Raw genomic sequence first — 14,510 nt, forward strand, 5'->3', positions numbered from 1 at the left:
GATGGAATTTTTCATATACTTGGAAGATTCAAAATTTACAACGTAAGGGTACATCATATATTTTATCTTTATGTTTAATCTTTTTTTATTGTTTTCTAGTTTTTTTTTTTTTTTAATTATAATTCTGTTGCCTACCTTAATAACTCGAGGAAAACCTAAAAATAAGGCTTATGTGCATGAGAGATTCACTTTTTTCATGAACTTCTAAAGCTTTAGCTTTGAAGTAACTTAATTTCTTTTGACCATTAAGAATATTACTTTTAGGGATATTTAATAGATTAAGAATCTTTTTTACAATAATGATTGCTAGTTGCCACAGATTGATGACCGGTGCTCTATTTTAATTGAAAATTGGTCGTAGACACAAAATAAACAACTTAACATATTGTTTTTATGCAAATGCATAAACAATAATACTGGGATTGAGCTTTTGTTGGGTGCTCAAGAATGAATTGCTTTTGAAGAAACAACAGAACTATTAAAAATTTATCAAATCATTGAAAAATGACATTTGATTGCTTTTTCATGTCCTACAGATTTGGATGATATCTTTCTAAATAAAAGCACTAGGAAGCTATCTTTAAATTGGTTTAGATTTCATTCTTGTGCACTAAAATTTTCCCCTTCATATTTCTTTAAGGGATGAACCATATGAGGACATAACTTTTTAATGTGCTTCTTTTGTCACTCCAAAAACTTTCCATCAAATTTGCAATCTGTGGGACTTCTAAATCCCTTCTGTACCCCTACGGATTTAAATTCATATAAATGTTTGAAGAGATCTTTTGTTGCATGGAACTCTTGCAAATTTCATGTTGTGATAGACAGCCCAAAACATAACATTTATACAAAATAAAGCCTGATGCAAAATTACAAATTTGTTAGATTTATTGTTATTACATTGTTATTTTATGCCACTATATGGTTGTTCTTCATGCTTGAACGTATAATGTTTATACATGTAATGTTGATAGATTATTTTTCATTCCACTGTACTCGCATCCATTTCTTTGTGTGTCATCATAATGTAAACTAGTGGTTTTTAAGTTCCGTGAATAGGATTTAAATGTGTTGGGTGTAGCTAAAACATCTAAAAGTTAATATTTAATGTTAGAATTTAGATTTTTGGAATTCTGTAAACATGTGTCAATAATTTTAAAAGCAATTTAAATAATTTGTGCCACTAAACTCATTTTTTTTTTATTATACCTTAATCTTGATTACTTGGTATAAAAATTGAGTTTTTGACAGATGATAACCTCTCTTGACTAACATAATTAATTTTGGATTTAAGTTTGATATCATTCAAGAAAGTGCAGCTACCGTATAACATTAACTGATCATTCTTTGAGTAATTTTATGAGAGATTTTTTTTTTCACTTTTATGCTGTGTCATTTATAGGCGAAGTTCTAGCAATTATTTCTTGCTACGATTGAGTTGGGCTTTTGGTGTAATGCTTTACTACCAACTAATTTCAATTTTTTATTCATTTGATGAATTATGGCACAAATTCTATGAGTGGCTGTCAACGTAAAATCAAACTTCAGTCCTACAAAAATATTTATTCTTTATGTAATCTAAAATGTGATGAACAATTAGTTAAACACCATTAAAAATTAAGCTATAGCTTTTATACACAGTGAAAAAGAAGTACTATGTCAGTAACTTGATCTCTTCACCTGTTCATTCTATTTCAAATGGTTATTGAGTTTGACATAAATGATGTTACTTTTTTGAGTTTGCAATGTTAGTTGTTGATTATTTTGAGCATGTGGTTCCTATTTTTCCATGTTTGTCTGCTCCATATGCAAACTTATTTATTTTACTTTACTAAAATTCAATAATCTTATTTCAGGTTTCTTCCCATGCTATCAAAATAAATGTTGAGAGAAATTACAGTGCATTATGTTATACTGCAGAAAGGCTCCATGATTTTCATAATCACATGGTGTTATCCGACGTGTATATATTACAAAGATTTTTACTGGAATCATCCAATTTAATGAAATTTCACTCGCTTCTCGGTCTTTTAAGCTATAATGCATTAGGCCTTCTTGCTAAATTAATTACTGAGGATGCAAAGAACTTTGAGGGAACCTGTCCAGGAAACTTTGAGGGAACCTGTCCAGGGATAAAAATATTTATAAAAAATCATTTCTCAAATGACTTTTCAGCTGCTAAAGGGGCATTGGTAGCAACTCTTGAGCAATTATATGAAATGTTGAAAAGTCCTGAGAATTATAATGAGAAACAACCAAACGTAATGACTCCTGCTTCATCTGCTCTACCTTCCATACACAAAGGGTTGGAGCTACTTCACAGTATGCCTCTTTTTGCTCTCATTGCTTTGAATAGGAAACTTAAAAGTAAAAAGACGATTTTTACGTTTCCACCCTCCAAGATTGGCTACAATAAGAATAAGCTTGTTAATAGTATTCAGAGAAGATGCCAAAAACTCATTCTCACTTTAAATAATGAAAATTCGATGCCCAAAGAACTAGCAAAAGTAATCTCTACAATCCACCTGTATTTCAAGTACAAAACAAAGTGTTCTTATACATTTACAACAAATTTCTTCTCTTTCTCAATCGAAACAGTTACCCTTCAGAATGATATCTTAAAAGCTCTTTGGTCAATCCCAAAGATTACTTCTGATCAGATGAAAGCTTTGCAAGCTATTCTGGGTGTCAAATTAGAAGATGATTCAAGCAGCTTTTTGAATGATCTTAAGCAATATTTGATGCAATATTTGTTGGAATGTGATGAAATAAAGATCCCAAGTGCTGTTTCTGATGTTTTAGCAGTTCTAAACCAGAGTCCTAGTAATCATTCTCAAACTTGTTCGAAGGAGATGATTGAAGTAGAGATGGAGGCGGTACTTAATGTGAGCGTTGGACTTTATCAAATTGTCTCGCACTTTGTCTCATGCATGAGCACTGATGAGAAGGCGGAAGTGGGTCTAGAAAGCTACGATGATACTATGAGTAATGATTTTGAGCTCATCGAGAATGCCTACTGTTCCAGTATTGTCAAGTATGGATGGCAGCGGAAGAATGATTTTTCCATGCACGGTGAACTTGATAGCACGGGGGATTCAATGCCTGAAACTTGCAGAATTTCTGCTAATAGTGATAGTTGCAGTAAGAGTATCAAACATGATTTTGTGAAGAAGGTCAAGAAGGAGCAAGATGACGATATTGATGATCAAATTCCCCATTATAAAAAGTCTATGGAAGCATCGCTTCGAAGTACACAAGCGCCAAAAGATTGTAGAGATATCTCAATCAAAGAACTTTGTGATGAGACAAGTTTAGTTTCTTATAGACTTATTGGTCACATGTTGAATAGTTTTTTGCTTGTAAAAGGTGAAGATGTGGGTGTTACGACTAGGTATCATCTCACCGGTGAAGTATTGCATTCTACAATTTTTGAAGGTAATATACAAGTTAATTGAGAGGCTTTGCATGAAAATGATAAATATTGTTATTTTCTGATTAAATGCTGTTTTGATTGTATTTAACGCAGATAAGAAAGATGTGTTAGGTTTATCTGGGGAGAATGTTGGCATTAAGGCTCTTATGCATTCCGTAAAGGATCTGTTACCTTCCATGCCAGAGAGGTGCCCATTTTTTATTGATATTATTGAACAACAAAAAGTTCTTGACAATTTTACATATTTCTTTTTGTTTTCCCTTCACATGATAGTTTTCATGAACGACGTTCTTATCCTCTTACCTTGTTTTTTCTTTTGTTGGCAGATGCATGCAGAGAGTGGAGAAGCTTATGAAGCAGCCTACATTAATTAATTAATTTTTAAAGTTTTTGATGGAGTATGTTATTTCGTGAATCAATAATTAGAGTCAGAAGTAAGTGTTCTGTTGTTATATTGCTATTTCGTGAATCATGCAATCAATCAAGCCATTTGTACTAGCCTTGTTCTGTTGTTATTTGATAGTGCTTTTTGCGGGTAATTACTGTTATTTAGAAATGATTTTTTTTTTTTGGTTGCAAATAGTACTTTCCCCTTTAAATAGTATTTTAATACAGTTATTTATTAGAATTAAATGAAAATATGACACAATGAATAAAAAGGATTCATGTAGCCGACTCCAGATAGTGGGATAAAGACTTGTTATTGTTGTATATGAATGAAAATTGCTTTTTTCTCTTTAATGAAAAAGACCTAATTTACCGTATTTTAAGCCATAATTCTGTACTAACTATTGTCATATTTGGCCCATATTCTCTTTTCTTTCTTGATATGTTCTATCAGCACTTCATCTACAAACCCAAATTTATTCCATCATGATTTAAAAACGTATGATCAGTTGTTATCGTGATTTTGATTTCCTTGATGCATTCATCAATTTGGGGTTCTTTGATTGTTAGTTTACTGGTTAGTCTTTCCTTACTGGTTAGTCTGAATGTTCACGCTCCATCTTTCTCATAAAGTCATCCCACTCATGAGACAATGATTCAGTATTTTGCTTCAACTGATTGCGCAAGTTCTCCTTCTCTGCATTTAAACTTTCGAGTTCATTCCTGGGGTACATGTCAATAGTTCTTTTCACCTCAGCTATTGTCAGCTTCTTTCCTCAACTGCTCTCGTTTTTCATCAATTAGGTTCCATTCAATTTCAAATTTCTCCTTTTCTGACTTCAGTTTTTCAGCTCCAATTTCAAGTTCCAACTTTTGAAATCTAAATCTAGCAATCACTTTTTGCAATTTTCTTTCGAGTACAAGCAGCTCATTTCTCTCATTTGCAGAGATAGCTAGTTTCTCCACTGCACGAAATAGTTCCATCTTCTCATCTTCAAGTGTGATCTTCTCTTTATGAAGTTTTTCATGCCTCTTATTAATTTCCTTATTTTCTTTTTGTAAGTTCTGCATCTTTTGATTCGAGAGATTTTTCCTTCTCTAAAATCCGGAGTTTCTTCATTACGTCTTCCTCCTTGTCTGAAATGGCATGAAGCTCAGATTTAACTGAATTTTCCATTTTCATAATTTGTTGCTCTCTCTGCTTAAGCTCGAACTCCCAGACACTACAATCTTTTATTTTCACTTCTATCTCATCTTCTAGTTATTTCCTTCTCTGCTCCTTTTCAGCTTCAAACTCACAAGTTTTCTTTTAAAAGTTTCTTTTTAAAGTTACATTGATATTCAGCTTTGAGCCTTTGTATCTCATCAAACCATGTTAGTTGGATGCAAGGTTTACTGAGAAAATTCATTCATTATTGTTATTTCTTCTTACCAAGTAAACATTTGCATTTATGTCTGGATGTATTAATTTGATTTATGAAGAACTTTCCTGTACTTCAGTTTTCACATTTTCTCCTTATTGATATACCGTATCAGTCGCTTAAAATTGTTTCACCATATAGTTCGTTTTTTTAATTTGATTATTCTTGAATTAGACTTTTTTTTTTTCTGAGATCATTGGTTTTAATATTGAGGAAGTCCCAACACTGGTTTTAATGCTGCTTCAGGAATATGTTAAGGTAGATGGATGCTTTGGCATCCATAGGGATTTGGATATGTCTGCATTGATGGAAAGTTGATAAAATTAAATGAAATTCCAATATTTTGTTGGTTGCTTATGCATCTGTGGCTGTAGATACGAGTTCTTCAGACTAAGCCAATAAATGCCCCACGTGTAATTGGAAAAATGGGCAAGTTAGCAGAGAACAAGAAAGACAACATTATTGTCATGTTTCAGGATGGCGTGCTTCACCATGGCAAGTTAAAACCATTATTTTTTACAACAAATGATGTTTCAAGACTATTTCTAATTTACGCCTTAGCTTAAAGCATTATAAAATCATGTTTTTTGTTCACTACAATTTAATATAGATACGCTGGATTTTGTGCGAAAATACAAAAGTTATCAATTGCCTCATTAGCTTGAGGGCTAGATCTATCTGGAATCTTCAAATTATCTGTTGATGCAACATGACATATGCATTATATACTTGCAATTGGCAAAAATCATGGAAGTTTCATTGATTTTTCAAAAATTGGACTGAATATGATCGTAGCTTTTTCTTATGGAGTGATGCTGTCAAACATGCAACATTTAACCTGAGAAGTGTGCAAGGAGTACGCTTTGAGGATAACATTATGATGAAACTTGTTCAAATTGTATTGCTTCTAAAACTTTTGATGCGATGCATAATGTATTACTAGTTACAAAGCTTTTTTAACATCGATGTTTGGAGTTGCGGTTGCTACTATGGCTTGACTCATGTGGTGATCAACTTAAGCAGGATTTTAACTTCATGCCTTGCATATGTTGTTTGATTATCATCTTAGGCTTATTTATAGACCTTTTTTTTATAAAACTTGATGTAGATAGTGGTACCAATTACTCTTATTATCTTGGGATTATCGATGAAGGTGATCATGAAAAAAAAAATTATGAAAACCAGAACATATTTTTAGTTATAGCAATGATTATTCTTCAATCTCCTTTAAACATGCTAGTTGCCTATGTATCACTAGGCTGCAAGTAGCTATATGTCTTAGTTGCCCACCTATTCGCATTATTCTGGTAGCTTACTGGTTTATTTTTGAGAAAATTTACATATGCAGCTCACAATTCTTATGTATTTACATATCTCATGCCTAAACCTTCATATTTACATACACAACACTTCAGTGCTTTAAACGTATATATGAAAAGCTGCATTTTATTTTTAAAAAGTGATAATAGTGCTATTTTTGATGTGATATTAAAGATTTTAGTGCTATGTGTGTCCCAACTATATGTCTTGCCTTTTGTGATGTTTGCAGGTCCTATTTTTCCGAGCGCTGGATCTTGACCGTATATCACTAGACTGTAGGTATCCCCCAACAACTTGATTTCTTAAATTATAATTATTTTGATATTCACATTACTCACAAGATAAGCTTCATATTATAAAAATGAGCATTTTATTTTCATTTAATCTCATGTATAAAAATAAGATCAATTCACTTTAAATATTATGAATGAAATGTGATTTTTAACCAAGAAACATCTGCAAAAAATTTTTTTTCTAGCTGTTACAACCAATAGAAACACAATCACTTGACTTTAATCATCTTTTCACCTCAATGAAAAAGAAAAAAAAAACGACAAAATAGTTTTTTTTACTACCAATAGAATCGTGATTTTTCCATAAGAATCTCAACCGCAATTGCTGAAGAAAAAAACTATGACAAAGTAGAGTTGAACATGGATTGCAACTAGCGGATGCATTAAATTACAAATCTCAAAAACCTTATTCTACAATGGAAGAACTATGGACCAAATGGCAAATTCTGAGTAAACCCAGATTACAATAAAACTCGGCTAGTTAGTAGAAAGAAGAGCTATTACTTGCTGATAAGATTGGTGTTATTTCTTTAATTTTTTAGAATATTCTATTTAGTCTAAGTAGAAGATTCTAAGATATTTGTGTTACATGAGAATACTCCTAAAATATTTAAATAGGAAAAATCTAGAGTATGTTTTTCTAAAAAATTGTAGGAGTTTATAAATCTCTAGATTTAGTCTGTTATGCCTATAAATAGACATAACCAAGATGTTGTCATGTAAGCAAAAAACTACTTGGCAAATTTTAGTAAACTAAATCTACATCCTACTCTTCAAAATTTTCTAATAATTGGAATCAGAGCTCCGTTCGATGATTCGTTGGGCGTTCTATGATTTCAGTATGTCTACAATAGCCGATTTCAACCGCTCATCTGTCCCGATTCTAATTTTTAATGGAGAAAATTATGATTTTTGGTCCATCAAACTGAATACTTTTTCTCACTCCCAAAATTTGTGAAAGATTATTGAAGAATGATTCAATGTTTTGGAAGATATTTCGTCTCTTTCTGCAAATCAAAAGAAGACACTTAACAGAGAATTAACAAAAAAGACTCGAGTATTATTTTTTTTATAATAAGCAATGTCATAACATATTTTCTCGAATCACGGGAGCTACAAGTGCAAAACAAGAGTAAGACACTATATTGGAGTTTCAAGGAATTAAGAAGGTACACTCCATCAAAATTACAAAATCTTAAATGAGATTTTGAAAATCGTAAAATGAAAGCTAAAGAGACTGGAAATGATTACTATTCCAATATAAATGAAATAGTTAATCAAATGAGAGCCTATGAAGCAACCATTTTTAACAAGGAAATCGTAGGACAAATATTAATTTCTTGTATGTATAAATGTCATCAATAATTTATGCAATTGGAAAATCAAGGGATCTAGAAATTTTATCACTAATAGAATTAATGGACTCTATTAAAACATATGAAAAAATGTTGAATAGCCGAAGTGAGAATACTAAAAAAATGTGTTCCAATCTAATACGAATTTGCGGTCTCATAAATCAAAAGGTGACTGAAATTCACAAAAAAAATAAAATAAAATAAAATAAAAATAATGAAGAAAAATGTGACAAAAATCTTCTGTGGCATTTTGCAAAAGAAAAAGTCATTTGGAAATAAAAATGTTGGTTTAAAAAAAAAATAACATGGTCAAAATTGTAAGAAATTTGGGCGCACAGAAAACATTTATCAATTAAAGAAAAATCAAAAGCCAATTTTTCAAAAGAGATAAATGAAGAAAAAAATCTCTTATATGCTTTTCAAGTTGCACTAGAATAGAAAATACATGATATCTTAATATTGGTTGTTGTAATTATATGACCAAAAAAAAAATATAGTTTTGACAAAAACCAGAAAAAAAAGTCAAAATAGGAAATATTGATTTCATGGAGGCAATAGGAAGAGGCACCATATCCTTTAACATAAGAACAATTAAAAGATATATCCATGTATTCTTAGTCCGAAACATCGATCAAAATCTACTCAGTGTATGTCAAATGATTGAAAAAAGTCGCTCTTTGAATTATGAGGAAGAAGCATGCACAATATATAATAAGAAAGACAAATCTCTTGATATTTCAAAATTAATATGAAAGATAACATATGTTTTCCTATTTAGGGGGGATACATAAATAATGTGACAATAAAGAAACAAATAGATGAGTCATGGATTTGGCACAAGCGACTTGAGCACTTCAACTTCCATAGGCCGAAGATTCTCCACCAAAAGACATGATAAAAGATCTCTCTTCAATAAAGAAAATTAATGATGTATGTGAAATGTCTTGCTCGGTAACCAATATCAATAGTCATTTCCATTAGCAAAACATGGGAGCAAAGGAGCCATTAGAGCTTGTTCACACTGACATATGTGGATCAATGCATGCTCCATCACTAGAGCACAATAGATACTTCATCATTTTCGTTGATGATCACACAAGAATGACTAGTACTTGAAAAACAAAGTGAGTATTACTTGAAGACATTAAGAAATGATAGAGATAAGAAATATACCTAAAATAACTTCAACATTTTTTGTGAAAAAGGTCTTGAACCACAACTCACAATTGGATATGCACTAGAGCAAAATATAGTTTCTGAAAGGAAGAACAGAACTATAATGAAAAGAGCAAGAACCATATTGTTGGATATGGAGTATTATAAAATGTTTTTGGCCATAAGCTTTATATACTGCAGTTTATTTACTAAATAAATGTCCGTCTAAAGTGGTAAAATACAAGACGCCAATTGAAGCTTTGAATGGAAGGAATTCTTCTGCAAAACATCTAAGAGTCTTCAGTTATATTTGTTATGTTCACATTAGTATTGAAGAAAAAAAAATGTAAATTAGATGAAAAGATAGAAAATTGATTTTTTTTTTAGGCTATAGTACTCAATCTAAAAGATGTCGAGTCTATAGTGTAAGAACAAAGAAGCCTATCATTAGCCGAGATATGAAATTTGATGAAGACGATGCATACAATTGGAAGACAAAAAAAGGTTGAAACGAGTATCAGCATGACACTAATAACATATTAACAAGTGGAAGCAGTTAATAATCAACCAGGACCATCAATACAAGCAACCATACAAGGGTCAAACCAAGATGCAGATTCATCTCCAGAATCACCACATAAAAAAACAAAATCTCTACCAAAAATCTATAAATATTGTTGCTTTGCAATCATGGAGCAAGAAAGCTTTGAAGTAGCTTCAAAACAAGAAGTACAGGGACAAGCTATGGAAGAAGAAACAAAGATGATTGAGAAAAATAAGACATAGGAGCTAGTAGACTCTCTACAAGAAAAAGAGATTATTGGAGTCAAGTGGGTCTACAAGACAAAACTAAATCCTAGAAAATCAATTTAAAAATATAAAGCAATACTAGTTCAGGGATTCTCACAATAATTTGGATTTGACTATAATTAGGCATTTGCTTTAGTTGCATGACATAATACAATAAGAGCATTAGTTGCACTTGCAACATAAAACAAGAAAATATATCAACTAGATGTAAAAATTGCATTTTTAAATGGTTACTCAAAGGAAGAGATGTGTGGAACAACCTCTAGGATTTGTAGTATAAGGTCAAGAAGGCAAAATTATCAAGTTAAAAAACGCTTTGTATGAATTAAAGCAAGCTCCAAAAGCTTGGTATAGTCGAATTGACAACTACTTTATAAAGCAAGGCTATACATCAAGGCTTGGGTATGAGCTACACTCTCATGGTTTCCCTATATATAGATGATCTTATCTATGCAAGAAATAATGAGAATTTGATCTGAGATTTTAAAGAAGACATGATGGAGACATTCAAGATGACCAAATTAGGTCTGACGCATTATTTTCTTAGGATAGAAGTAATTCAAAAAGAAAGGGGAATCTTCATCTCACAAAAGAAATATACATAAATTTTTTAAAGAAGTTTAAGATAAACAATTGCAAGATAGTAGCTACTCCACTAAACAAGACACTTATGGAGGAAGATAATGTACCGAAGACTAATAACACATTTTATCGAAGTCGTATTGGAAGCTACTTTATTTAATAACGACGAGACTAGACGTTATGTATGCAACATGTCTACTCTCAAGATTTATGTAAAGTCCAAGCCAAATTCATCAATGAGAAGCTAAAAGAGTACTTAGATATTTACAAGGAACAAAGAACTATGGTATCTGATAAGAATCCATTCCAAACTCAAGGCTAATTGGATATATTGACAGTGATTGATCAGTGGAGGGCATGAAGAGCACCTCAGGATATGTATTCAAACTACGGAAATATTTTCTTAGGCATCAAAGAAACAAACAACTATTGCACAATCATTAGTTGAAGCTGAATATATAGCACCTTCCACAACTATAAGCTAAGTTATATGATTAAAATATGTACTAGAAGATATGAGTGAACAAAAAAATGGAGCTACAAAATATATTGTGATAGCAAACCATCTATAGCAATGACAAAAATCCTATATTTTATTGCAGAATTAAACATATTGGTATCAAATATTATTTAATTAGGAAAGCCGAGGCTAAGCAATAAATTGAACAATTAACCTATTCACAAAGGCACTTTCAAGATGAAACTTTGAACTATTACATAATATGATTGGAGAAATCGAAGTTTGCATCAAGGAGTGATAAAATTGATGTTATTTCTCCAATATTTTAGAATATTCTATCTAGTCAGGTAGAAGTTTCTAAGATATCTGTATTAAATGAGAATACTCTAGAATATTTGAATATGAGAATCTAGAGCACGCTTTTCTAGAAATAATAACAAAAGTTTAAAATTTTAAAGATTTTGTCTCTCGTGCCTATAAATAGGCATAATCATGATGTTGTCATATAAGCTAAAAACTAGAAAGCAAAATTTAGTAATCCAAATCTCTCTTTTCACGTCAAAAACTTCAACATTTACAACAACTTTTTGGCCTAATAAAGAATGTAAGATGCATCAAGCAAATAAGATTTGATTTTTATATTTCATTATTTGGTTTTTGTAATTAAAAATTAACATGGATTTAAATTTAAAAAAAAAAAAGAGATTTTCAATTTTATATCTACAATTGAAAATCAATAATCAAATTTTATGCTTTACGTTTAGAACTACTAGGAGCTTTTTATTTTCCGTGATGGCATGTATTTTTACCGTTGGTAGCATAATCGATGAAATTAGACAGTTAGTGAGGTTTTCTATTGATAGCTGTTGAATCTCATTCTAAATGAGGCCAACTTTGCTCCAATTTGAAGGAATAACTCACAGAGAAAGCAGGAAGCATCCTTTGCAAGGGCTGCATCTCCTTGGCTGGTTCCTTGCGGGTTGAGAAAAAAAGTTCGATGTTGTTGTGATGGAGAATATGTCTTGCAGGTTGTTGATTGCTTTCACAACAGGTGGTTGCTTAGGCTCGAGGGGAAAAAGTATTACATCCAGACTCTGAATGCATCCGAAGTTCAATGGTGGAGAGCCACGTGTTAAGTGGGCCCCACCGCTTTGAACACTGACCAATGGTGGAGTGCCACGTGTCAAATGGGCCCCTGACACCCAACCATTGGACTCCGAAGCAAACTGCGTCCAGAGTCCGCATGTAATATTTTCTCGCTGGAGAGAGTCTCAAAATTTGCACTGGCTGCTTGAGCTGCCTCCTTGAGTTCACGAAGGGTCACGACAAAGCTATTGAGGGTGAGGGGTTAGCTAGAGGTGGTGAAATTGGGGTATTAAGGATTTTAGGGGGGGTATGTATGTAATATTGCTGTTACTGGAATTCCAAAGCGTGTTTTGAGCAATTTCTTGCTGTGATTCTGATTATTTCTCAACAAATCTAACACGAAGTATGAATGATATTTATCAACCGAAGTATGGGAAAGTGGTGCTGTTGCATTAAGAAATCATAGCAATCAACTATGTTTGAATTTATCCTTTGGAACATTGATAACCATTATAAATGTACCTAAGTCTTATATGCTGGACCTGGTGAAGATGTTCATTCAGCTGCCATATAATTCAAAAACATTGATCGAGTGCAATCCTTTTATATTTGTAAGTTCAAATGTGAAAATGAAGCAAGAAATAAAAGAGAATGAGCTGATTTATGGTTTTTTTCCCTTGCTCTCTGTACCTTTTCGCTTGAATTTGTCAGCATTTCTCAGAGCTTCTATGTTCTTCTTTAGTCAGTTCCAGCCCCTGTTACTGTTGATTTGGTCAACATGGTCTTGTAGTTCCTTGCGCAATATTGCATTAAGGGAGAGATAAGGGAAAAAAATGTGGGTTTTTATTTAGATATAGTTAATGTAATCATTAAGTTAATAAGCCTTAGCATCATTCAAATTTATAGCACTCATTGTGATGCATTTATTTATTTATATTAGGGTTGTCAAATCGGATTCATGGGTCAAATTCGAGTTTAAAGTTGATCCGGTTTGAAATTGCATGATCTGAACCCGACTTGAATAATAATTGATCAAAAAATCAAACACAAACCCGACCGACATTGCGCTATTCCGTAAGGTGCTTCGTTACATTGCAATGTATATCGTTAGTTCGCACATGACTACATTGCAAAGTACATTCATTACTCTGCAAGGTCCCTAAATGATTATCGTAGGGGGCGATCGACTCTGGTTGATGATGACCAGTGAGCAGTGGTCGACGGACTGCTCAACGGTGTTCGACAACTACAATAGTGATCGCCAAGTTTTAAATCTATAACAACTTAAATTGGTTCTTTCTCCTAATTTGACTCAGGTCTAGCTCTTTCTCTAGGTCCCCAAAAATGCAGGGATGACATCCTCCATAATTAAAGCATGCATCTGAACTATTTCGCCGAACAACCCATAATGATTCTGTTGATCAGAAGACATTTGAGGGGACTTTAAGTATCTCTATGATGTTCGAATTCAGTGATCTTGGGCTTATTGGATTTGTCTCGCCGAGACACTTAATTTAACTATAAGCTTGTCAGATTTGGAATAAACCTTCAAAAAATTGTTTAAAGGCCTGAATTAGGTTTGATTTGACTCATATTCGAGCACGTGTTTTTATTTGTTTCGTTTTGTTGACCCGGTCAATTTGACTATAACTTTGCTAAAATTGTGCGCTATGCTAAAATTGACCCGGTCAAGGACATATTCGAGCCATGCTCAACTCATGTTCGGCTCGTTTATATTTCGAGCTCAAAATGTGTGTTCGTGTTCAGCTCGTTTGCTTAATGAGTCTAACACGAGCCGTTCACGAACAAAGAGTCATTTTAACAACCTTAATCACGTAGCCATAATATGTTAAGAATTTGGGGCAAGATTTAAAACATCATTTGAATCTAATTTAATAATTTTTATTTTATTTTCTTAATCAATATTTTAATTGGTTATAAATCTTTGTAGCCTTGTAGTCAATTAGATTTTTTTGAAATACTACGATATATATATAAACTTGATGAGTAATATTTCGAGCTAAAACGAGCCGAACACGAGCGAGACACATCTAAACTTGATGAGTAATATTTTGAGCTAAAACGAGCCGAACACGAGCGAGACACATCTTAGTTCGTGTTCGGCTCGTTAACTCATTGAACGAAATTAACGAGCCAAACACGAGCTTCTTAACGAGTCGAACACGAGCTGTTCGCGAACAACAAATT

General features: G+C 32.4%; 1 protein-coding gene across 3 annotated transcripts; it reads left to right on the plus strand.

The window, feature by feature from the left end:
* Nucleotides 1-1,862: 1,862 nt before the first annotated feature.
* Nucleotides 1,863-12,731, plus strand: LOC110018597. 3 transcript variants are annotated; one of them, XR_002293366.1, is made up of 6 exons: nt 1,863-2,322; nt 2,599-3,435; nt 3,527-3,620; nt 3,760-3,867; nt 6,791-6,840; nt 12,127-12,731. XR_002293366.1 is itself a non-coding variant. In XM_020715953.1 (4 exons), exons 1-4 carry the CDS (start codon nt 1,947-1,949, stop codon nt 3,809-3,811), a joined length of 1,359 nt encoding a protein of 452 aa, XP_020571612.1. In that variant the 5' UTR covers nt 1,863-1,946; the 3' UTR covers nt 3,812-3,948. The 3 variants fall into 3 exon arrangements, 1 of the variants encoding a protein (XP_020571612.1); XR_002293367.1 differs by having other exon boundaries at nt 6,791-6,836; XM_020715953.1 differs by lacking the exons at nt 6,791-6,840; nt 12,127-12,731 and having other exon boundaries at nt 3,760-3,948.
* Nucleotides 12,732-14,510: the final 1,779 nt, after the last annotated feature.

This window comes from Phalaenopsis equestris, unplaced genomic scaffold, assembly GCF_001263595.1.
Source record: "Phalaenopsis equestris unplaced genomic scaffold, ASM126359v1 Scaffold000025, whole genome shotgun sequence".
In the NCBI taxonomy this organism is placed as follows: domain Eukaryota; kingdom Viridiplantae; phylum Streptophyta; class Magnoliopsida; order Asparagales; family Orchidaceae; genus Phalaenopsis; species Phalaenopsis equestris.